Below are 26,769 nucleotides of genomic sequence, written 5' to 3' on the forward strand. Positions count from 1 at the left end.
GAACACCAGTAGATTTTATGGAGAAAGAAAGGATGCTTGAATAGCTGTTGAAAATATGTTAATTTCCAGTCTGTGCATAGGCATTTTATATTTGTTTATTTAATTATATGCTCTGGTTAGTTATTTAATATAGGCTGCATTGAGTAAAGATTTTAAGGACCAACCCATCTATTAAATATTGACGCTGTAGTAAAACAAGTGGAAAAGATATTTCTTCTTTCCCTTTTAAAGCAGACAATGCATAGAGAAATCAGGTATTTGTGTCTTATTTCAAAATATTGCCTTTTTTAAAGCATCTTGTCTCTTTTGTAGCAGGATTGAAACAACTCTTTCTTACCTTGGCATAGCTTTAAAATCACTGATGTTTTTTAAATTTCATATTATTTATTTATAACCTAACACAACTACATATGCCTCTTTTGCAACATAGAACTATTATTTTAAATAAAATTTCAAGTAAAATAATTATTTATGATTTGTATCATATTTAAGAAGCATGAGTAACTGTGTCTTGTCATGTTTACAAGCATATTTGCTAATTAAATTTTAAAAAAAGAAAAATGTTTCTTTGGAAGTATCTAGATTTAGATACTGTTTTTAAGAGTCATGGTATTTCTTCTTTAAAAAGAAAGGATTATGTGAGAAGAGCATGACTTGCAGTAAGTCCAAGGAGTTCTGAATGCCCCAAATAAATATATTTGTAACCTTAAATGTTATATTTTCTATTCATCATAATCTACTTTATTTTTGCTGCTATACTTTTACTTGAACAAACCTCCCTATTATTTCTAATTTCTACAGACCTTATTTAATAAATGTATGAAACAAGAATAATTTGATTTCTGGCAAGTGGCTGATTATTTTACAATGAATGCCATTTAACAGATCACCTGCATTGTTATTCTGACTTTTCATTTAATAACCAGAAATGGACTATAGGAAGTCACTTCAGGTTTGTTTATAAAATGTACAGACTTGTTTCAGAACAGGTTTATGAATAGATTATGATCCACTGCTATTCTTGCTGAAAAATGTACCTGCCATAGGGAAAAAATAGTCCTGTAGAAGTTCATATGCTCAGGAGCAAAGCTTGCCAGAGGGCCCATGTGAAAATGGCTATCTCCATGTGTGTGAGAGGCAACTGGGAAGTTCTGATCTGATTCCCAAGTACCTGGTTGAACTGTAGGGTTTTTAGGATAATCTAGGGTTGTCTGCCAGCCAGGAAGTATTTTTCTACTGAATTCTTCTTACTTAAGTTTCTAAAGACAGAGGTTAATTATGAAATAGTGAATATTAAATACAAAGGAAACTTTTCCTGTTCAAATTTTACTTATTTGATTTTTTCTGAAGTTAAAATCCATATTCATTTAAACTGAAGTTACGAAGTTCTTCTGGAGCTTAACATTTTGAGTTAAGTCCTTGGTTTAGTTAAAATGAGTAGATAATCTCTCTTGTACATCATGAAAATAGGATTTCATTGTGTGTTACTGTCTTCTTTTCCTCACACCCCACTAACCCCCAAAATGCAATAAGTGGTGCAGTCTTCTGGCTGCCTTCAGTAGGAAATGATAAATCCATCCGAGAGAGAAGCACGAGACTGCCCACAAACCAAGGATCTGTTGGTACACGGAGCACTTGAGCAGTTGGGTTGGATTAAGCTGCACCTATTTCAAGTGGCTGGTGGGAAAAAGAGCTCAGTTTTGGGAGGATCAAAATATCTAAATTATGTTAGTTTGGACTGATTTTATTCTAAATGTTTCCATAGCCCTCTGACCTAGGAGTAAAAAGAGATTCAGCTGTTGCTGTATCTTTATATAAGCTGACAGCCTGGAAGTTAATCCATTTGCTGTCAAGCCTTTTCTTTCATAAAAACAAATCTAAACAATGTTTAAAATAACTAGATTAGAAAAGTTATATTTGGAAACTATGGGATTCTGTAAAGATTTTTTGTCTTTATGTACGTTTTTCAGCCTGTAATGATAAAAGTGGCTAGTGATCTCTGTCTCCAAATTGTAATGTTCTAATGGGTAACTCTTTAGAAGTGTAGAACTGTCACCTGAACTTAAAAGAGAGAGTTTAGGTAACATCTTCTCAGTTGAGAAAAGTCAGAGTTTATATCATCTAGTAATAGTATTCTTAGATTATATCAAATAAAAAGCATTTCTGAATTTGTTCACACATAAAACTTGTTCTTTAAGCTAAAGGAAGAATACTTCTTTGAAGGTAGTTGGTAGGCATATTTTATATTCACAGAAAATCCCCCAAACAAACAAACAAAAAGATAAACAAATCCAAGATTCACACACCATCAGTTGTTTTATTTTCAAAGTTACGGGCATATAAATCCAATTCAAATGACTAAAGACGGATTAGATTAGCTTTCAGAAGACCAGTCACAACATGGCTGAAAAGTAAAAAGAAATTCTACAAACATGAAATTAATTAGTTGTAAATCCAGTGATGAATTCTAGTAGATTAAAAATTCAAACTGCTTGTACTTTCTCCATATTGTGATAACTTATGTTTTATCTAAATAGACTATGGTGTGTTTGTTTTGATTTTTTTTTTGTGCCTATTGGACAACTATGTGTGATTTTTTGTAGGAATAGATTTTTTTCCTTGCATTGATGATGCCATTTTTGCATCCTTGAGTGAAATGTACTGCAAACCCAGGTGATTAGGTCCAACTTTGGATAATGCAGCATACCTGCTTATCCCTGCCCCAGAGGTGTATTGGATAAATTTATATTGCTCTTTAATTTTTGAAACAAAAAGAGGATTTACTTTCAAAAGACTGAAAGATTTATTAAAATCAAGATGCTTGATAAAGTCTTCCAGATTCAGCTGTTGTCTGTTTTTCCACTTTAGGATATGTTAAATCATAAATCCTTTCACAACTGCAGTAAACAAATGTAAACAATGTTTAAATTTGGTTGAAAATGCATAAGCCTTGTAAATCCATGCCACTTTTGTTTGTAATGATGTAGCTAAATCATTTAGATCACACATTTGGTGAAGACTGTGACTTTGGAGAAAGACCAGAGCAGATTTCTTTCCACAGTCTCTTCTGACTTTTGTTGACACCGTTCTTGGGACTAAAACTTGGGAGTAAAAGTTGTCAGATTTGAATGATTTTCTGCTTGTGTGAAGTCTTTTGTCCCCCCAGTGCCAAGTGTTACAGTCTGTCTATACTCTAGTTTGGAGATTTTGAGTCTTTTTAGTTGCTTTAAATATGCTGATAGAGAGGAGAGGGTTCTACAGCATTGACTGAAATTCTGCCTAGCAGGGTACTGAAGAATGCCCTTTCTTTGTTTGAACAACACATTCTCCAGTGGCTTATCCTGTGGATGTAGCAGCTTGTTTCCACATCTCTTTCCACTGTGGGGTGACATTCTTCTCCTGTGTGCAGAGCAAGAATAAAAAGGTTTATCTCTGAGAATCAAGAGCATGAATTTGGGCAAGGAGTGTCGTTTCCTCCTCAGTACAGGAGGGAGGTGTCTGGTTCTCTGCAAGTGATGGCCAGAAGCTACTGTATAGTGCACTCACCTGCAGTATTTGATCAACAACCTGTAAAATCTGTGACTAGTAACTTCAATAAGCAAAGCTAAAAGCCCTAAACAAGCAGAACAAAACCCTCTGCAGTGTTGGTATAGGCAAGTCATTATTATTGTTGTTACTTCGTTAATACAAGACATACTTTTATAAATTGTTCTGAATATGATCAAATTGTTGTCACCTTTAACTAGCAAATTTTATTTAGTCATGTTTTGTGTACAGGGAGATTACACCCAGGCAAACTGGTTTAGATTCTTGGTAGACTTTTATATAACATTGAATCTTGTCTCACAGCTTTAAAATCCAAATGTTTTTAAAATTCTGGCATTTCAACCAGTGTCTCATGCAGTGCAATAACTGATGCCGTGACAGTTTGTTTTACATGGTTGGCTAAAAAAGCAGAGAATGAGAGAGACAAAGTGCTAGCATGGCATTAGGGGTAGAGTTTATATGAAGTAGGATAATGCTTAAGAATGGGAGAAATGGGAAATTTTTTTGCTCTGTCGGAGTGCTTCTAATGCATTGTTTTTCCTGTCACATGCCTGTGCTGCTTTTTCTGCCTCATGCATGCCCTCATAGGCCTAACTGCAGCTGTCACACATTTAAATGGATTTACACAAAATAAAATGCATGACAGCTTAGCTAAACAAACACAATTGAAGTCATGTTGCAAATAAGGAAGCCAATTGTTTACAGTAACCTCATTGGCCAAATCAGTAATTTCTTAAGTAATGCTTACTGTCATTCATTCATGGTGTTGTGAATCAACTGGAAAGGCTGCAACCAAGTAAAAAAAAAAAGGTCTTCTCTCTGTCAAATCTCTGTTAAAACTTACAAAGCAAAGGATATTTTCTAAACAAATCTAACAAAAAATTTTATCATGACTGCATTATAAGCATGATATGTAAGTCTTGTGAAGCTGTCTGCAATAATTCTCTGACAAAAAATATCCCAACCAAACAATTGTATTTTTGAGAAAATTATTACAATTTGGAATAAGTTTCCTGTGTTTTTTTCAAAAAAGTGATTTATCAAAATAAATTTTCTGATGTTGTATTTGATTTTGTTTACCAGGATGTGGTAGAACAGTGTGGTGCTAGGCAATGTAAGATGTTTAAGTGTTGAAATCAAGATTTTCAAAAAAACAGCCCAGCAGCGAGGAAGGACCATGTGAATCAGACCGTCAGCTGTTTCTCCCTGCAGAAATCTTGTCACTTGGGGTTTGCTAGTTTTCTTAAAATTTGTTTAAAGCCTATTAGAAATCCAGTAGGCTGTCATCTTGAGCTTCCTCATGAACCTCTATGATCCTTTTTTAGTACTTCAGGATTTTTCTTTATAAAAAGCCTGTTGACCACTGTGTCTTGGTTGCAATTTTGATTGATTTGGCTAGCATGGCTGTGAGCCTTCACTGTGCTTAGTTGCCCACGTTTTTCTTTAGCTCCCATTCCCTCCTTCACACCCTAGGTATAACAAAACTAGGTTTGAGCTCATGTATCTCTATTGGTAGCTGCTGTATTCCTGAGATCCTGTAGAAATCTGAAAAAGATTCTAGGCCAAACTCAAGGAGCTCGTTGCTGTGCGCAGTGTATAATTGTTCTCCATAAGTATAGGAAATTTATTTGGGAATGAAGGGGCTGAGAGAAGCAGCTCTGTGGTCAAGTCCTGTGGTGCTGGCAGGCGGGGAGGGGGTGCCAGCCAGCACTGGGGTCTGGTGTTCCCCTGGGCAGCATCCCCAGCCAGCCACATGCATAGTTATCTGAGCAGGGGAAGTGTTTATTTTTAACAGGTTTTTTTTTTATAATGGTGGGACGTTTAGTTAAATAAACAGATTATTTAACTATGAATTTTTTTATTTTATTTTGTGTTTGGTTATATTTTTAGTAATTGTTATATGCCAATCCACCACTAAGTGTGGATTTTTTGTTTGGTATGTGTGGTCTGGTTTTTTTGTTTGTTTTTTGGGGGTTTTGGGGACTTTTTTTTTGTTTCTTTTTTTTTTGTTTGTTTGTTTGGTTTTGGGGTTTTTTTGTTGGTTTTTTTTTTTTTTGTTTTCTTTGTTGAGGTTTGGATTAAATGTATGAGATGGTACTTTTGTTTGGAATTAGTTGTTTATAGTTTTTATTTCTATTGTAGTCTTATAATTGTGAGTTATATAGTGTTTTATTAATAAATTATAAAATGGAGTTGTAGTTCTCTTTTTATAAGGTTTTTTTAAGGATAAATTGTTTAATTAAGAGGACATACTTAAATTATTTTTAATTTAAAACTGTTTGTGACTTGTAATGTGGATTTATTAAATTATACAATACTACTTAAGCTCATGAAGAAAGTAAAAAAGGTAAAGGAGGAATAGCTTCTGCTTTAAAACTTCTATCTTATTTTATATAGATTACTATATTTTAAAACTTTAAACTCTTTTTTTACTATGTGATGTTATACACTTCTATTCAAACTACACACCCATAATCTCAGTTTTATCATTCAATTTTGGAAACTTTATGGTTTAAGGTTAAATGCAGTGTTTTCTTGGGGATCAGTGCAGAAAGTTAGAAATTTCAGCAGCTAGGGCTCCAACAGGGCAGTGTCTGCTGGCAGTGTTCGCTGCCTTCAGTGCCTGGCTGCAGCAGCTCCCTGGGCTCCGGTGCCTGCTCTGGGCGCGCTGCGGGTCAGCAGAGCCAGCCCTGCCTGGCACAGCGGAGCCGGGTCAGACAGGGACCATGGGGCGGTGGATGCACCAGGGGTTGGCCTTCACTTGGGAAATGAGTTCTCCGTTGCTGTGCAGAGGTGTGGGGCAGGAACCAAGCAGCAAGGCATTGACAAGTATGATGGGGTGTAAAGGTTTGTCTGGGAACTGGCTGCTGGTCCTAATTGAGTGCCCAATTCCGGGCTGTTTGCGAGTTCCTGTTTCCATAGCCTGGAGGGGAGATCTTAGGCTCTCATGCTAATGGTCCCCTCCCGGCTGCAGTTCTGTTGCCAGCCCAGTGCCGCTTATCTCTTGCATCTGGGTTTGAATGGAGACCTTAGGGAATTCTTTATGGAGCGGGGATCTGACACAATTGGGGTTTCTCTGGCCGTTTAAAGCAATACGAAGAGTGTGGAGTGGGCAAGGAAGAGGAGTACCCCCTGCTAAGACATGCAGGAGAGGAATTAGGGTTTCTGAAATGGAGGAAGAAGCACCCTGTAGCAAAGAGGGTCTGTTCAAAGCATTTTTTTTCTTCTAGTAAATAAAACTGTAAACTAAGTGCTGGAGTCCTTGCACACCTGAAAATACCCAAAGAGTGCCTAGAAATAGCATTTGCTGTGCGGCTGATTTCATCTTTGAAGCCAAGGCATTTTAGAATTAATGCAGTTCAATTAATTAATTCTTAATAGGAAGAAGGGGAGCAGTTGGGCAAATTTAAGTTGCAAATTTTGGATGGCATCCAGATAAACGTTTCTAAAATGCTTCTGTCTCAAAAAGAATAAGTTAATTCCTTTAAGGGTAGTTTCTAAAGTTTTCACTATTTCTGTTCTTTTTACTGAAACTCCATTGTAAGAATATGTTGTTTTTAATAGACCAAACATACCAAATGGAAACTATTAAACTCAGTCCAAGCCTTTTAATGTTTAGGAATATTGGAATTTCAGGATTTTAAGTTTAAACATGATTACAGGTAAAGAGGCAGATGAGAAACTCATTTGCAATCTGTTTGGACTTGTAATATTGTGAAAGTTCAGAATTGCTTAGACTTGGTGTATTGTGTTTTCTGATTCTATAAATGCTTCGCATATAGCCAATTTTTTTTTCTTTTATTTAATTGATAAAAATATACCTTAGAATACTGAAACTCAACTGTAATCTTAGGGGGAGGGATCTGTTCTGTTACTTCGTGGTACATAATTCTCCCATTTATTATCTGAACCACTGCTGAATTTGAAAGTCACTCATACAGCCAGGGACCTGCAGCAGTCATTTCAATGGTGCATCTGATTCTCTTGTCAAAAGTCTGTGTGCTGGCTTATTTCTGTTAGTGTTGATGTAGTTGCAATGCTTTAATGCTGTCGTGAGAGGATAATAATCAGTCCTTTTTCAAAAAAAATGCTGATATGACATAGTTTTAGAAGGTTCTGTATTCAAATATTTCAGTTAAAAATTGGACAGACGGATACTCTGAGGACAGACTAATGTGTGTTTGTGAGGAATATCTGACAGGATAAACAAATATTGTGTTTTTGTGTCCTATTGATTTCCAGAAAATATGGTCTGTAATTTGTGCTAAGTGATCGCTTTTTTTTGACAGATGCTGGATATTAACTGGACATATTAATACACTAAAGTAGTTCTTAAAAATAAAATTCAGAAAATATTGCCTTTTTTTTCCCTGAGTTCAGTGTTTCACAAATATTATCTGTCTAACCTTTTGTATGTAACTTTAAAAAATCATGAGGCCTCATAATTTTGAGGCCATGTTAGTGTTTCCTTTGTCAGTGAAACCAAGTTGCTGTTACGAGAATAAGTGGAATTAGAGTAAACTCAGCTGCTTAGGTGTGATCAAAGGAAGAGTTGCTTTTCTTGTGCACCCACAGAAGGTGACAACAGCAGGACCTTTAGGCTCTTCCATCAGCAGTATGTGAGGGGAAGGATTTTGTGGAAAAAGCTGTCAAAACGTTATTTCTGGATGGGGTTGAGGAATTAGTGTGTGTCTACTCACTTGCATACCTGCCTTGTTCCACATACAGCAAATTGGGAGTTCACAGTCAGTGTCTCAAACCAGGGTTCTTGTCAATTCAAGATGACTTTATGGGATCCACAGAGCAGAAAGCAAAGCTTCAAGTTTGAAATAAAAAAAAAAAACCTTAAGGGCAAGTACAAAGGAGATGGTTATGCCTAACTCAGGTTTACTTCTAGATGCCTAGAGACCTTGTAGAAATTGATGTCACCAAGTTCAGTGTGAAATGCATTGAATTTTTATATTTGACTGAATCTGGTAAATCAGCAAAATAAATGATAACTTTAATATACTGGTTAGAATCTTGGTTCAACTATAAGATGATGGCTTTCTATTTCAATGCATTTTTTAGAAGGAATGCACGGAACAAAAGATATAACAAGTAGATTTAGGAGTTCGTATTTGTGGAAACTGCAGTAGAGCACCAAACATAACAGGTGGGATGGTGCTAACCCAGTAAGACTCACCTTTATGGTCAGAATAGCAAAAAAATGTTGCAGAGACGTTCATCTCAGCTGAAAATGGATATTTAAAATTGATCAGATATTTAGATGAAATGAATCTCAACAAGTAATAAAATTCCTCGTTATATATGCTCAAATATATTTTGTTCTCAAATGGGCTTTCTGTTGGTTGCACTTTTGATTTTGAGTTTACATGATTTTTTTTCTATAGTACTTTCTAAAAGTAGGAGCTGTTGAGGCTTAGGCAATTTAAACATGGTAGTCCCTTGTCAAATTTGAAGATTTTTTTTTATTAAGCTTGTACAGTAAATTTTGCATAATTAACTGTCAAATGCTTGATTATCACAAACAATAAAATACACTTTACAATGTTGTTCATGTCAAATTTTAATAGGATTATAATATCCTTTACATCACTATTGCCAATCTCACTTCTAGGCAGCTGAGTTATTGATTTGTGTGCTGGACAATTAAAGGCACGTTGATTTAATTTTCAGTTTTATTAGAAATTAGAAATTAAACAAAATACATGTAAATGGCCTCTTGGTTCCTGTTTACAGGAAGGAATTTGCTTCAGCCAGATCATGCATTTGCAAGGAAAGTCTGTAGTTTAGGACTGCAGCCACATGCACTATAGAAGCTCAACTAGGAATTTGAAACTTTGCATTATAAACTATAGTGTTTTATGAAGTGTTTTCAGTGGTGTTATTTAAAAATACTTGTTGACTTCTGGTTCAATTTGTTGAGGTATTAAGTACATGTATAACTTTGGTCAAACAGGTCAAAATTATTGTGGTGATGGAAATTTCTGAGCTTCAGTTCTCAGATCATTCACAACTCCTATGTTAGCAGTTGATGATAAGATAGAAGAGTTGGAAATTGTGCTGTTTATCAATTAGATTTTACAGAGATGAGTTCTTTGGGTTGTCCTGTTTGGGATAGTTGGAGTGGATTTTTTCTGGTATTGTTTGGTTTCTTGTTCATTTTTCGCTCTGAATTGTAAAAGCAGGTCTGCCTGTCTCAACTTTGATTTGTGCCTGAGGTCAGTCAAGTTTTTGGTCTTTGTAAAAAAAAAAAAAAAGCCATGATACTCTGCTGTCTTTAGCTCCTTGAGGAGACTTAGGCTTCTGTTATTAGTGTTGTGTTTGTTATGAAGCTCCTATTTCTCTGCAGCTTGAAGGAAATGGTTAAAGTGGCCCTGTGATTGCAGTGCAGCAGGAATGGTCTGTGCTGCCTGTTGGTGTGGCAGCTTGGGCATGATTGCTGTCAGATTTTATTGCTAATAATAGCTGTAGAGCCTTGGCTGTGATTGTTCAAATACTAAATGAGTTCTGTCAGGGAGTCAGCCTTATGAAGGATACAGTTATTTATTGTGTGCTGTGTATGTGCTTATTATCCCCCTGGGCACTCCAATCACTTTTCAAGCAGCAATGTCTTAGTGTTTAATTGACTTTGCTGGTATTTTCTACCTCAGTAACTTCACCTAAAAGGACTCACTGTCAGTTCAGAATGTTGTTTCTTTGCTGTTTGACTGCAAGTCTGATTTTTCTTCTAAGTTTATTCTGTAGAAGATGAAAAAACAAATAGCAGATGCAGATGAAATGTGTTTTTTTACATTTTAATAAGTCAAAATATATTCATCCTAAACAAAATGTTCTCGTCTAAAGGATTTTCTTTACATTTATTTCCACAAAAAGGTTTTTCTCTCTTTATAATGCTTAAGTAAGAAGAAATTTGAGTATTTTTAACATTAGGGCTTAAAAAAAAAAAAAACCAAAAAAACAACACAACCCAAAACTGCAGGACCACAGATTTCCTTTTAATTTAGTCAGGTTTTTTTTGGTTGTTTTTTTTTTTTTTTTTTTTTTTGGGTGGGATTTTTTTGTTTGTTTGGTTTGTTTTGGTTTTGGGGAGTTTTGTTTGTTTTTGTTTTATTTTGAGAAGAAATGTCTCTGCATTATAGTATCCCTTTTTCAAAAGCAAGTATTTAAAATACTATTAATATTCGTATGTAGTATTCTACTATTCTTCTATTTACACTCAGAATCATTTTCCTCATGCTTTCCTGAAAACCCTATAACAACTCATCTGTTGTTATTTCAGGAATTTCAGCAAAACTGAAAACTGTTCTGTGGGGTTTTGAGAAAGAGGCAGCCTCACTTGTTCCTTCCTTCCAGCACTGGGCATTTCAGTAAGCCAGCCATCCTTGATGCTGCATTATGCAGAAGTTGGTCATTAATGTGTGTTTGCAGTTCGGTTTATTCTGAGCTCAAGTGCCATTCTTTCTGTTAATTTCTAGGAATTTAGGACATGATGAATTGAAGCTCTGACTGTTTAGTGAGTGCTTGTCTTTTGATCATCAGTGATTAAATTATAAGTACTGCAAGGCTGAACACTGAGAGAGCTTTAAGGTCATAGGAGGCAGTTCTGTTTCAAAAGGGATTTTTCAAGTGCAGAATGATTAAATGTTTTTATACATTCAAGCTCTAGAGGATAAGTGGTGACTGGACTATGCATGTTTTATTGGCTTTAAAAATGCCCAGTAGCAGCTTAAATGATTATAGACAAGTAACAGGCCTTTATCACATGATATATTTCATTTATAGTCTCTATACATAGCCTGATTTTTAATTTCTAGTCCTTATACGTGTCTTACATTCATAAATTTTTACCAAGAGATTTGCATAAACATATAATTCCTTACCTGAATAATTGAAAGCTAAATACATCTCTGTCAGGCAAGCTAAGGCAGAGGGGAGATTGGTTTGGAATTGAAAGGGAAACAAATAATTTTTCTTTTGCCTACACTTTTCATCTAAACTTTCTCATGTTATTTTGATCAGAGAACTTATTTGCACATAATTCCATTATATTTTTTGAAGAGTTAAGTGTTAATTTTTGAACTTTTCTTCTGAACTTTTTAATCTGTACTGTATCAATTGATAAAAAGATTAAATAAAAATGAGTAATAAGAATTTTATGCAGGATGAATATACTGACTCTTTTAGTGAGGAACTAACGTACTTTTCATCCAAGGAGAAAGCTCAGATTTTGCATTAGACAGACAGGCTTAATGTCTGGAACTTTGTTCATATACAGGACAAGAAAATTCAATGTGATTCTATTTTTCTCCTCTGCAAGTCAGAGAAAATGTTTGCAGACTATCTAAGTAGCAGCATGAGAATGTGATTCATGAACTAAAACTTCATTTTCACTGATTTGTTGCCTATTTTTACAACAATGGTACACAAACAGCACGTGAAACTATGTTCAAAAAACCATTTAGGATTACCTGCAGGTAGTATACTCCCAAAGAGTTCTGGCAACAACCTGCTAAATGCTTGATCTGCTAAATCCATATTTCAGGGAAAGAAATTTCATTGTGCTGGATGCTAAACTCATCTAGGGGAGAATAAGAACCAGCAAGTACCTCTCTTCCTCATCCTTGCAATGTTAATTGAGAGATATTTCTGTTCCACAAGTGCAAAACTGAACCACAGAGATGAAGACACTGGATTGAATTCTTATACATGTGCTAAGCATTAAGAATGTGAGCCTTTACAAATGCCTCCACATTTATCTGCTTAGGTGTCTGGTGAGCCTGAGGAATTGACACACGCATCAAAACTGGCTGATTTCAGGAGGTTGGATGAATAAATGCATTTACTTACTGGGAGGGAACTCTGTGGTGGGAACTCTTGGTCTGGTGGCCAGTTCTGTCCATGGAGAGATCCACTGCCTTACTATGACCAAAACCCCACAGCCACAGATTTTCTGTCCTGTGGAATTAAGGATCCAGCAACTGGCACCTCTGTTTTGCATATCCTGAAAGCTGGGTTCGTTCAGCAAGCTGAGCAGTGCAGGTATTTAGTATGCATGTTTGAATTGAATTCACAGCTAAATTACCTTTTGAGAAGGAGAATAAAAAGGTTTTTTGAAAAATAGTGCAAATAATTCAAAATACAAAAATAAAACTTTATACATCAGAGGTGTCTTTAAAATCAGATACCTCTGTAGAAAGCGGAGACGACCCATCCTTTGATCAGCATCGAACTCCAATTTATTGATACAACATGCACATTTTATAACCGTGTTAATTAAGTTCATACATATTGCAAAACCCAAGCTCATCATTGGTTACAGATTAAACATTAATCCCTCCTTTTGTTTTCAATACCTGTGGTTTGTTATTGAAACCAAGATTTGTGTTCTCACCCTGATATGAATATTTCTCAAAGCTTCCATGTTTGTCACTTTTGCTTTCCCATACCTTACCCAAGGACAAGGTATTTACTTGTTATTGAAGACAGGCTTGAGAACTCTTGCTGTTTACAGAAACATTTCTGAGAAACAGGCTTGAGAATTAGCTGCTTACAGCTGCCTTTTACTTTTCCATCAGCTGTATATTTTCATGGCCTTTTTTCCTTCAAGCCATGTCTGAGCAAAATTCTCCAACATACCTCATCAACTGTTTTTCATTAAAAATTAAATTTGTATTATTTCATTGACAACCATTTTAAAAATAAAACCTAACTTATAGATTCATATTTCAGTTTCTTAATATGTTATATTGCAGTATTGTCATGTTTAAATTCAAAGAATTTCACTTTAAGAAGCTGTTTGTATTGAAAGTAATTTTCTTTTAGTTGTATACAAGAAGAACATAGAATCATGCTGAATCTGATGTACTAGTTATCCTTGGGGTATTTATCTGCAGAAAGAGAAATATAAAAGGCTACTTAGATCTTTAATTTCATGTTCCTCATTCTAAATACATTTAGTTTATTTTTGTTTAGTAAATTTTTTCTTCCTTTTTTTAGAGGGGCACATCATGCTTTCATTTGTCTAAAATGACTAATTGAAATACAAGACTTTTAAACTTTTTTTTAAAAGAAAAATCTTAATTTTTACTAGAAGACATTCATGAGAAATAAGGAATTGAATGATTGATGAAGAGTAAACAAGATGTATTTCTGACAATCGTCTAATGTTTTCCAATTAGTCATGAGGGTTAGACAGGCGGTAATAAAATTGTAAGCAGTGACTAGAATAAGTTGGATATACTGGTATGGTATATCAGTTATTAAAACAAATTTCCTTCTCAGTACTTCTCAGAAGCTGTAATTGAAATGCTGCTGGTGGTAAGGGAAGGTGACACCTTTAAACTGAACTTCTCAGATGCACTGAAAATGGTGAAAGTAAAACTCCTCCATTCCTTTGTGAGCTGGGTTTTGCAGTATAACAAATTAGTACTATGACAACTTTATCATCTGTTCAGTTTGAATGTCTTATACTTTGGTGTCAAATTCAACAATGTATAAGATAAATGTTGATGTGCTAACAGAGAAATTGCATCTTAAAGTGGTTTCCTAAGTTAAAAATCCTATGGGATGCAGTACAGGCATGATCAGCTAAGGATTGACAGCTCAAGTAAAACACAGAGGGTTGATAATCATTATTTTCAAAGACCTGCTTACATTATGTGATCCTCCTATACTAATGCTTTCAGCCCAGGCAAAGGAAGTCAACAAAATACTTATTCCTGAAATGAATTTTTCTGAGGTTTTTACAGCACTGCTCGACTGCCTCCATGGTTTGGTCTGTTTAAGTTACTTTCCCTGTTTAAGTGATTATATCCTTCCATGTAAGTGGAAAATAAGGAATTACATAGCTGTTGAAAGTGCAGCTTGGCAGACTCCACCTATTTTCTGGAAACCTCTACCATTTTTGCAGATATTTAATATTGCAGTTATTAGATGTGTTTAGATTATTTTGGTATAGATATTCCATTGCTTGTTTCCTATTTATGTCTACTGCCATTACAAATGCTGCTTGGCAATATTTGACATTCACATTTATGAAGAGTTACAACACTTTATAGTAGCAATTGTTTAGTTTCATCTAACTAAAGTAAGAACTGTAGTATTGCAATTTTTTTATTCTTTTTGAAAACTTGATTCAGAAGACCTGTTTTGTTTGAATATTGGTGCTGTGTTTGTATGATGTTTTCTCTTGGTGAGAAGTGTAATCTACCTGAATAATGTTTGATCCCCAGACTATGATGTGCTGAAATGGTTAACTGACATTAAAGGTATTTAAAAACTAACTATTAACAGATTGAAATGAAGTGCTCAGAGAATATTTATAAAATTTAGAACATCACCCACAATGTGTCTGTCACAGATGGAAGAAATGAATGTATTGACAGGTGTGCAATCGATAGAATAAGTTTATAGATCTAAAATTCTTTCCAAGATGCCAGAAATTAACAGTTTGTCTTCAGTATTGGATGTGAATTAGCTTGAACAGAAGCTGAAGTCCCATTAGACACCCAGTGCTTTATTGCCTGTGTATGGGAAGAAAGTAATTTTACTGTGTTTTTCTGAGAATGTGACTGTGAAATTTGTTCCTGAAACATTAGCCAGACAGCATGGTGCAGTTCTAACTTGTGTGTTTGCTAGGGATAAATATATACCACACTTTAATTTCTTTGCAGAATCAATGTGCTAGAAGTCATCATATATTATGTGATTTGAGAAGAGCCAGTACTTGGTTTGCAGTCTGCTTCCAGTCTCTCAAGTGTACAGGTTGTTTCATGTCTTGATGATACTGTGCATGTTTAGACTGGCTGTTTTTCTGAGTATGTGACTGTCATAAGAAGACTGTCATAAGTCATAAGAAACAGCACAGAATAAAGTAATCTTCCGTGTGATCAGAGAGGGATCTACACAGCCCAGATTTTCAAAGGGAGGGGAATGGCTGCATCTGACAACAGGTTTTCATTCTTGCAGTAGATTGTAAAAGTCACAGAGAAGTACTGGCAACCAGTTAAACATTAGTGGTTTTTGCATGTTGACTGAGGGACAAACACCCTCCTATTCTAAAACAGCAGGGAAAGACAGTGATTATGACTTGGCTGTTGTCATCTCTGGTGGCCGCAAATGTGTTGGCTACATCCCATGAGAAAATCTCCTTGTACTGGTAGCACAGGTGGTGCTTCCTCCATCAACCTCTGAAATGTTTCTTATTTTACAGGAGAAGTTATTGGTGTAGTAGGCAAGACAAGATGAAGTTTTATGAATGTAAATCCTTGTACCAAATTCACACTTCACTGTTCTTCCATGCAGTACAAATCATATTCTCGTAACAATGTATATAGGGCAAAATAAATTTTGGAAACCACCCCCACTGTTTCAGCCATGTGCATATACACAAATTGTTTCGTTCACATAAATGAAGTTGGGAAATGATGGTGCAACATGTAGTAACTTTCTTGTTTTTAACAATACAGATAATGTAGTGGCTGAAGAGGTTAAAAATGCGTAAATACAGTAGACAGCATTTTTGTATAATGATTTATTTTTTCAGGGCATAGAATACAAATTGGATAGAATTTAATTGCTAAAGTTGATTAAGTGTAAAATTAAGTTTAGTATGGCTTAAGTGTGACAGTAACTTTCATATACTAGACAAGCAATTTAAAGAAGCCACTGGTTGGTTACTTAGGGTATGGTTTCATCTTTATAATAACATTTTATTAAGGTTCATTGGTATTTCACCTCCTAAGAATGTCTGCTTAAATTGAAATGCTGATGTTAGGGGAAGGTATTTATTTTGGTGATGCTGCATTATGGAATTTAACTGGATAACTGCTGATGATTGTTAATCATGTGTATGTATGTGTATATGTTTAAAAATGTACAATGTCTCTTTTAAGCATGGTGCAAGAACTACATGAAGAAAAACATTGTGAGTAATAAGTGTTTTGTCCCATCTACCTTTTGACAGGAGAATTAGATGACAGAGAACAGGCAAAGCTGGAAGTAAAAGTATGGGATCCAGATAGCCCCCTTACTGACCGTCAGATTGACCAGTTTTTAGTTGTAGCACGGTAAGATTAAAATCCTCTCATCAAAAATCCTTTTCCTTTTTCTACTGACTATTCATTCCCTTATATCGTGTTACTCATCCTGTTTGCCATTTTGTGAGCCCTTCTCTTTCCCACAGTTAGCTAAAAGAGAAAATCAGACCATGACTTGAAGCTACCAATACAGGAGGCAGAAAAAGAGAGTGAGTTTTGGAATAATTATACACTCCCTGTATTTCAGGTTATTGTAGAATTTGATACTTGGAATGTAGATATCAGTTTGCTTTCCCCTCAGAATAAATTGTTTCAGTACTAATAATGATAATAGAGTCTTGTGTTTTACAGTACTTGGAATTTCATGGTGTAAAATAGAGGTTAAGTGTAGAAATAAAGAAAATGTTACCAAATTAAATGGGTGCAGAACTTGCCACGTATGCATGTAAGCTGAATAATTATTTTGGATGAATATTGAAATAAAGTTTTGAAGTCATGTATTTCATTAGTGAAAAAAATCAAGTCAGCTCAATTTTATAAATTACATGATTATGCAGATTTATGAAGACAACATCAAAGTGCTTTGAATTAATAAATACCTTTAAAAATTAGGTATCTACTTAAAAAAAAAATCTTCCAAAATTTGTAGGTTTCTTACTGAAGGGAAATTCTACATTCATAGGATATAGCAGGTTTTGCCTTTCCTCTGATTCATAGTTACAAAGATTCTGTTCTAATGATAGCAGAGAACACATTTCACATATGGATTTTATCCTGAAAAAATCCATCTCCTGTATTTTATGTGACCTGCTTGCTGAATGTAATGTCAAATCTTTTTAGACAAATAATCCTTTTACATGGGTTCTAGTTTTTGGGATTTTTTTCTCTCTCCCTTTTAAAAAAACAATCAGGAAGAAAAACAGAAAAAAAAAAGTTGCTTTATATATTCCAGCTTATGTGTATAGTGATATGGGATGCTGATTTACTCATTTACAGTTCATGTGCTGATTCACGTGATTTTTTTCCTTACTCCACTTGAAATGTTGTATCCTTTCTGTAAAGTACTAAAACTTTTTTTTTTACCTGCCCTTGTTGAATTTTCAAGCAAGACAGAGGAGTTTAGGTGTTAACAGGTGTTCAAAAAGTTACAGGTTCTGGTAGATGTTCCGTAGTAACCAAGAATCCAAACTACTTTTTCACCAGCATTATAATACCTGGAGATGTATGGCCAGTTTATTATGGTGTGCCGTAAAGAAACGTCTGTGTAAAGACTGGGAATTTTGGAAGAGTTCATTGATTGCTTTAAAATTCCACTGTTTGCTGTTTCTCAGCCACTCTGGGGAGCAGAAGCAGTATTCTGTGGAGCCAGAAATGTTCCCAGAGGAATGGAGCAGTAAACAGCCTGCTGGGAAGGAAGAGAGAATAATTAAATAAATAAAGAATACCCTTCTCTCTTCCTGTTGTTTAAGACATCCTTTGCAATGCTGTGCCCTGACCAAGTCTGCATTTATTTTAAAGCCAAAGCATTTCTGTAAAGATGGTTTCCCTTATAGTGGATCATGGCTGATTAATTATTACTATCCAAGGTGTTGGGGTACTTGGATACCACAAGAGTAGTACCTGATCTGTCATCAGGTATTACTCAGGTGCAGCTTTGTGGATGTTCTTGTACAGAACTCCATTCATCTTTAGAAGTTGCTTTTCAGCTGACAGAAATTGTTTCCGAGCTCCTATAGACGTGTATTCACAGGATGCTCTAAGTGGCTTCTGAGACAGATTTTTATGAATTTCTGGAGAAATTGTTCTGTGATGATTTGGTGGCAGCTTTCAATTCAGGGTGTGGTGTGGGTACAGGATTTATACTGGGCCATTATACAAGACCATTTAAAGCTGCTTGAGAAACAGTGGAGAGGTGGTATTATGATGTGCTGAACAGTGCTTACAGACACCTCTGCTAACTGAGGTTCACTGGGCATTGGCTGTGCCTGCTGGATTTCCAGTTGGAACGTTCTTTCTCTGGTTATGTTTACTTCTGAAAATTTGAAAATATGACAAGAATAATTTTTTCTTAAGTACCTTCCCAGGTGTGGTATTTGTTAAGTATGTGAATGCTATTGTGCTTGACATTTTAAAAGCATTTTCAAGTGATCCTATTTAGATGCTGATTCGAAGGAATTGAGTTTTTATTTCTTCTTTTTTTTTTTTCCCCCAGTCTGATCTGTTTGAAAGAAGAGTTGCTTTTGTCCTTAAATGCTTTAGCTTTTTCAATCTCACAGGCAGCTTTGTTGTTTTTTCAGAAGGTGTTTAAATACTCTTTATTTGTGTTGCCCATTTACAAGTATATTTATATTTTTAGCTACCTTGGGTACGTACCTTTCCTGGTCTTACAGGGTTTGTTTACTGCCTCAGGAATGAGAGGCCTTTTTCTCTAGGTTTATATGCCTGGTCAGTCTGGGCTTCTCACTAAGCCCTACTATTCCATAATTTCCTGTGTAGAAGGAAGAATATGCCTATCCTGTGAAGAAATTAGAGGTAACAGTGCCCAAAAAATGGTGGAGATTTGGAAAAAAGTGGAAAGATCTGTAAACTTGGCCTCCCCACATAGTCTTGCCTGACACACAAATCTTGGGAGTACCTTATTGCTGCTACTGAAGCATAATTTGGGTAAAGACTCTTGCTTGAACTAGCAAAAGCATCTGTTAGGAGAAGCCTGAGGCTAATGTTTTCTGGGTTTGAGTTGTCTTTTGGGTAATGTTTGTGCTGTGACAATGAAAAGTCCAACAGCATTTTGTACTGCATTCAAATAAGATGCAACTGCACCAACCAGTTTGCCTTCTGTCCTATACATTGGCCATGTTCTGTGTCTGCCAGCTTCAAAGGACAGGCGTTTGAGAAGCTGCAATAGCCATTTAGATCTGCCCACATTAGGAAATAGTTCAGTATAGTAAAAATGGGTTTGTAGAATTGAAATGTTTGATGCTGAGGGCCCAGTGTCCCACTGCACATTTTGAACCGATTTTTTTTTTTAGAAATAACTCTAATCAAGTCCTGTGGACTAAATATCTGTGAGTGTGTGGAACTACTTTTAACAGGAACCCAGCTGGGATGCATTGAGATACTTTTTTTTTTTTGTTGTTGGCTAAAACGAAGAAGATAAAAACACTGGGTACGGCATTCCTAATTTGAGCTGATTTAGATACACTCTGTTTCCTCCAGTCATCAATCTCTTATAATTTCTAATATACAAGGAGTACTTCATTTCATTACCAGATCTTATGTTCTTTTTCTAATTCTGTCCCAAGCTGCAAAGTGTTAGGAAATAGAAGCATTCCTATTGTGTATATAACATAAGACACAGTGTTCTAAAATAGAAGCAGTCCTATTGACCATATAACATGAGTCCTGTCTTCTTTTGGTTTTTTAGAGTAAAAAAAATGTCTTGCCCAGTCTCAAATGCAATAGGAGGTGTGGGCTCTGGTCTGGACAGATGCTGAGAGCTCAAGAAATGACCCTTTTTTTTTATTTTTAAAAATCTTCTTTCTATCTGCTAATTTGGTGTACAATTCATTGCATGATACATTTGTGGTACATTCTGGTTCCATTTATGTGCTTGATGATTCAGTGAAACCATTAAGAATGTAGTTCTTTTATTCTGCTTCATCTAACTACATTACTAACATAGTCTTCTGGAAGGAATATATTTCTAAATGAAGCTATTTAACAGACATTTGTGGTCCCAGCTTATTCCCAACTAAACCAGAGTTTTGAAATCTAATTAAAAGCCTTGACGCATTGCATCTCTACCTTAAAATTTTGTACTTTGATTTCTATGATGTTAAAATAGCATTACATATCTCTATCTGACATATTTCCTTCATTTGAATGCCTGCTTATTTTTTGATGTAAAACCATATAAGAATGGAAAATTAGTTGTTAGTCATGTTAAAATAAAGCTTTATCCTTCCTGTGTTGTTCCCAGTTTTCCATTTGCTCTAGGCCATTGATTATAATTATTTTCTGTTGGCTACTATGTTAAAAGTGCTCACAGTATTTTTGAGTAGTTGGAGAAGCTCTATAATTGTTATATTTATCTTACAGTGGGGAAGGGAACACAATGCAGCTTCAACTGGCAAGGCGTCTTTCATTATACAGAGGAAAATAATGCATTCATTAACTGAGAACCATGAGTAAAAACATTTACAGGTGTGATCAAAAAGTAGTGCTCTGTTCTTGTGAAATAATTCAATGTAGTCAGTGGCAGTAGACCAGATTCCCAAAGCTCATAAATGAAAATAAATACATAAAAGATATTGGTTTGCAGTCATTGGTATTACAATGCTTCTGAATTCTCTGGAGGTGATGAGAAGTAAAAGGAATTGAAGTTCATTAAAGAGGTAATTAAATTTAATGGCAGAATTGCAACATAAAATTATGCAGCGAAAATGGTGAAAAATCTTGATGCCAATGCTGTGCTCACAAAACTGGATGTTTGCTAGCAAGGTGAATTATAGCAACTAATGGTAGGCAGATGGTTTGGCAGTAAAAAGGAAAAATATGTTCACATCAAGTTTACCAGGTGTATCAAAAATTCTATGTTTCTGCCTGTCTATCATGCCTGGCTAGTATATGTTTATTCCTTTGTGTGTTTTGTATTACTGTACTTCTTGACCCAAATTCATTTGAAAAGAACTAATTCAGAGTTGGAGCTGAATATTTTTTTTTTCATGACCTTTGATCTATTTCAGTATAAAGAATAAATTTCCATAGCAAACTTTTCATAGACCTGCTTTTAGGGGGCTGTACATCTCCTCCTCTGTGACTGTGAATTGCAGGATGTCATAGAGATGATGCCTTAAATAACATCCTGTGAATTAAACTACTTTTATCTATTGGATTCTATTTCTGTTGAATAAGAAAGATTTCACATATGTTTCATTTCTATTCATATAGCAATGAAATGTATGGTCGTATCCTACATCTAGATATCATGTCATGCATACTCTAACTTTGAGAGTCTTTCAGCAAAAGAATAGTGGCAGGTGGCTTTTCATGTTTATAATGTCATCTCCTTTTGTGCTGTAAATACCTGAAGTTATAATAATGAAGCATAACACTGTACAGGCAGTTGCTTAGAAATGCAAAGAAAACATCTTTTTTAACAGCATCATTTTACTTTGAATATATTCTGCAGGTCAGACTTGCAGAACTGAGTAGTAAAAATCTCATGTGTATGTTCAGTTTTAAATTACTCTTTTGTTGCTTGCATGTGTCTTTACTGAAGATGGTTTTTTTTCCCTTCTTTCCAATATTTTAAGTATCACAATAATCTCTTATAGAGCACTCAGACATTAATTGGCTGGTTTTTAAATTCAGACCAGTCTGAGATGTCATTTTTTTAGGACTGTTTCCAATTTAGTTTGAAGAGGAACATTGGAGTAAAGACAAGGAATACAAAAGGTTTTCTTTCTTAATATGCAGAAAACCACCAAAGATCACTTAATTGTTTTCCTCAAAAATATTAGCTCATAGGTGAGGCATAGGTCTCATTCGTTAGTTTGCAAGTATCAGTGGAGAATTGTGGATTTACAAATTCATGTCTGCACAGATGTGGCTCACTTCCAACAGCTTTGTTCAGAGTATACTCACTGCTTGTGAAACAGACAAGCAGTGTTAAAAAAAGGGAAGTTTGAAGTAAGCATCCTCAGATTGAGAAGGATGTATGTCTTGGCTGGATTTTCAACAGTACAAGGCAGAAGAAAGTTGAGAGTTCCTTGCCTGCCCCTGAACTTTCTGGATCTGATTTGATGCTGGACTGCTGTTGCTGTTGGGAGAACCAGAGGCTTTTTATCCTGATGTAGAGTTGCAGTGGTTCCAGATTTTCTTTGGTAAATAATAGCTCTTTTCAGAACTAGTTACTGATGAGCCACCACATCTTTGGAAGCTTGTTAGGACAGTCTCTTAGTTTGCTGCTTCTTAATTTCTTTGACTACTACTATTTAATCTTACACAAAAATTCAAACAATTATTTCCTTTAAGGTCTTAGACTTGAGCTATAAGTAATTTGGAGCAATGTATTTTCTGCGTTCAAAATGTAGTCTGAAATTTTGCCTAAATGCAGGGCACACAGGCATAGCAACCGCAGCAATCTCCCAAGTTTTTTGGACATAGACCTTGTTGAGTTTTGCTGAATTTGTGGATTTATTCCATAATCTTAGATCCTGGCACTGAACTATATCCATTTGTTTTGTTTGTATGGTTGTTATCTGCAATCTGTTATAAATTTTCTTGGTTCTGCTCTTTAAGATAATTAAACCAAGGAAAACCAAATTAAAGTAACACTGGATTGTTTGGTCTAACCCTCAAAGCTCTTACAGCTGCTTGCTGATGCAGGCTGTGCAGGGAGTGATCTCCCTGCTGATAATACCAATTGTTTGTCTTGTCCATCTCTCTGCCACCTGTGTAATTCACTGTCTGTGTGACTTTTGGCTTTAGCTTCTTTTGGAAAATGTGGGGAGTGTTGGTTTCTGTTTGGAGTTCAAATATTCTAATTACACATTGAATAATTCGTAAGTAGCTTGCTGAGCAGAGTTTTTTGTGTTGACAGTTTATTATTGTTATTACTGAATTAAATATAATTTAAGTTAACTATTTACAATTATTCTTTGAATTGTGTGAACTTGACAAGACATTAACACTGAAAGTTTGTTAAGAAAAGTGAGTGGTTAGGGTGTGACTGTTTAACTTGTGTCGGCTTAATACTGAGTTTTATTTTAGGTAGATGAAGACAATACTGTGTCTTCTGGAATTGATATTGTTTAGTTATTTATTTTGTTCCTTTTCTAAAATAATCGAATAGTGGAATTAGAAGAAAAGCATGCAAGGAAAAGTGGCCAATGTAGATTTTGATATTTGCATCAATATATACCTCATATCTGTATTTTTAATTGAAAAACATAAAAAATAAGGTATTTTAGTGATTTATAAAATTAGTATTGAATTTTGATGTGAATTGCATAGCTAGATTATATACAACATTATATTTCACTATTTAGTTTTGAACCTAGTTACTATTTAATAACCAATTGCTCTGGAATTTCTACACTTAGTTGGGAATTCACTGCTTTTCACAAGTTTCTATGGAAAGGAGAACTAGAAGTTAGTTTGATTTCCAGAGAGCCACAGAGATGCCTCACACCTCTAGGCCCCCCAGTTTGTCCCTTACCATCCACACCCCCTCTCCTGTCACTGCTGATACCCCAAATGGTACACTGCCTGCATTTTATTATGTATTATTTGTTTTTATCATATTGTTATGATATTTGTTTCCTTATGTTTGAGACTGTGATTATAATATTTTATTCTATTGTTTTTGTTATTTCATTTTGTCTTTGTGTGTTTTATTTATTATTAATTGTTTTTGCACTCACATACTCCAAAATACAGCATTCTTCTGAGAGCTGCAGTCTTCTCCTACTCTGTGCAGCACTGGAAGCAATGCCCACTGGTGCACCAGTTCTTACCTCTCTATCACTTATTCAGAATTATTATTAATAATAATGTAATAATTATATTATTATTTATATTGTCTCTTAATTTTGACTTTACATTCTGACCAACAAAATACTCTTGGGCTCTGAAGTCAGCCTCACAAGTTTGATCTGCCAGAGAATGACTGTGAGAATGTTCTTTGTAGTGTTCATAGCATACTCAGACTTTATTTTAGAAATATGGTCAAAAGGAAATAATTTTAATTATGAAAAAGGAAGATAAGAAGCTAGCAGGTAGCAGCAGAAGGGAAATGCAGTCATGCCACATTCACTGGTTTGAGCAGGAGGGACAGAAGGATCACAGGAAAGACTGCTTAGCTACAGCCCTTATCAATGCCAGCATGTTGAAAGGGTTGACAGACTATCAGGAAATGTGTTCATAATAGAGCCTTATTCTTGGGAGGGATTTATGCACAAATACTGTTTTATGTACTGCCAATTTTTGGGGGGGGGGGAATAGAATGTGTATGTGTTTTCTCATGTTTACCATCTCCACAAAGAGGGAGCAAAGGTTGTGGAAAAACATTTCAATATCACTTATTTATTCCACAGCCTTTAGAAAAGCAGTTAATATCAGGGGGTCTGAATCACTGCTGTTAAATCTTAGCTTGTAAGACTGTGGCAGCAAGTACTGAAACATGCAGTCAGTAATAAATTTTTTGAGATTCAAGATAAAATTGCGGTAACGTACTTTATTATCTGTTTCTCCATGATCATTTATAACTTCAGTGAGTTAAAGTCTTGATGCACATTGTTTTACTGTTGTATATCACATTTATAGGATATAGCAAAGTGTGTTTATTTGTCAGTGACATTCACCACTGGTATAATTCTGCACTCGCAAGTTGTGTGGGGTGCAATTGCTGAGTGAGGCTTGAGTCCCTACGCCAGTGGATTGCTCTGCATTACATCTGTAACTGGGTCTTTGCATTTAAAAGGGATTATGTCATAACTGCAACAAACAGATTTTTTCTGAATGCACCTCAAGAGTCATTATACAAATCCAGGTACTGGAGAAACTTCTGATCTGTTTATTGATAATATTTTGTGTCACTGCATCTTTGCTCATTTCCTGTATGATAGGCTGGGCCCAGTCAAATTCTCTATGCACCTTTTCCTTCACTGTGCATGATACATAGCTGTACTTGCAAGAAATATTTACCCCTCTCCAAAAAATGTTTACAGTTTAGAACAGTCTAAGTATAATAGATGCCATGTGCAATTCATCAACAAAAGTGGAAAACAAAGTGAAGTTTTGGAAAAAATATTTCCATTTCAATAATGGAATGCTTTAAGTATGTTGAGAGATCCATTTATTTAACTATTGCTTGAAACCTGTGATAACACCAGGAATTTTGGGAGTACCTTAGATGAAGCTGATATGCTTTTTTAGGCTCACTGCCATGAAAGGTAGAAGATGGGAGTAGAAGACATGTACTACTGAAGAGAATGAAATATTTTTAATTTCCTCATATGGATGTGGTGAACCCCCTTTTAAATCGGAATTATAATTTTTAAGCACTATTATATCATTGGAGTTTTAGAAATAGTAGTCCTGATTGTAAACCTCAAACTATGGAGAACCTTTGACTTCATAATTAATTGAAAATTCTATAGATTAAGAGGTTGGTACATGAGAATTCTCTGAGTATCTTTTGTTTCTGAGCTGCTGTTCCTTATATGTATGTCATTACTTTTAGGGGACAGAAGGTTGGAGTTTTTGCTGCAGTGTTTAGTGATTTGTCTTTATGAAGTTGTTCTTTGTTAGCAAAGATCTGAAAACAGTATCAGTATGTGGCTTGCATGTGGAAAAGGACACTTTTATAGCTATGGCACAGTCTGATACTTGGGGTTACATATTTCTGTGTGTTTACTGCTGCTCCCGCTCCTCTGTTGCAGTGCGGTTGGCACCTTTGCTCGAGCCTTGGACTGCAGCAGTTCTGTCAGGCAACCCAGTCTACACATGAGTGCAGCTGCTGCTTCCCGAGACATCACACTGGTAGGTGGCTTCTTAAACATCCTACGACTTCTATATCCATGAATTCAACGCTATCTGGTGTTCCAAAGTCCCCATTTTCCACTTGTTGTCTTTAGATACCTGCAAGCAAGGTGTGTGTGTGTTAGAAAATCCTGTGTGTTTTCTTTAAGCTTCTCAGTGCTGCCCTAGTAATCACACTGTGCAACACTTGGCTTCAGTTGTGGATCACCCACAGCAGAATGGATAATACACATTGTATAGGGATTCATTCAGGGCAGTGTCATTATTGTGGTAATAAAGCAGACTAAAAATTGTGTGGATAATGATTCATACTTACTGGATGTATATGTCACCATATTTTCTAAAGGATAAGCAATCTGACTTTGTAAGCATATTTTTAAAGAACATTTCAATTAGCATATTTCTGCTATGTTTCCTTAGTATGCTGTTAATGTAAGCACCTGCATCTCTTAGAGATAGTGAAAAATATATTGATTGCAGGTTTGCTTCTGTATAATCATACTAGCTGAGATGAGGTGTGCTGCAGTAAATAAAGTATGTCAGGAACACTATGTGAGACCAAAAATATTACTGCTTCAGTGAATCAGGTTTGACTTAGATTTCCAAAGAAATCAACTATTGTTTTATTATTTTA

The 26,769-nt window shown here is 35.3% G+C and overlaps 1 protein-coding gene across 8 annotated transcripts in view; it reads left to right on the plus strand.

The window, feature by feature from the left end:
• The window catches only part of MTA3 (metastasis associated 1 family member 3), a 139,310-nt gene that overhangs the window by 38,137 nt on the left and 74,404 nt on the right, over positions 1-26,769 (plus strand). For all 8 annotated transcript variants that reach the window (XM_074537164.1, XM_074537165.1, XM_074537163.1 and 5 more), the window contains exons 7-8: positions 16,517-16,619; positions 26,036-26,135. In XM_074537164.1, coding sequence (XP_074393265.1) covers positions 16,517-16,619; positions 26,036-26,135 — 203 coding nt within the window. The remainder of the gene's footprint in view (positions 1-16,516; positions 16,620-26,035; positions 26,136-26,769) is intronic.

The sequence above is a fragment of the Zonotrichia albicollis genome, chromosome 3 (genome assembly GCF_047830755.1).
Source record: "Zonotrichia albicollis isolate bZonAlb1 chromosome 3, bZonAlb1.hap1, whole genome shotgun sequence".
In the NCBI taxonomy this organism is placed as follows: Eukaryota; Metazoa; Chordata; class Aves; order Passeriformes; family Passerellidae; genus Zonotrichia; species Zonotrichia albicollis.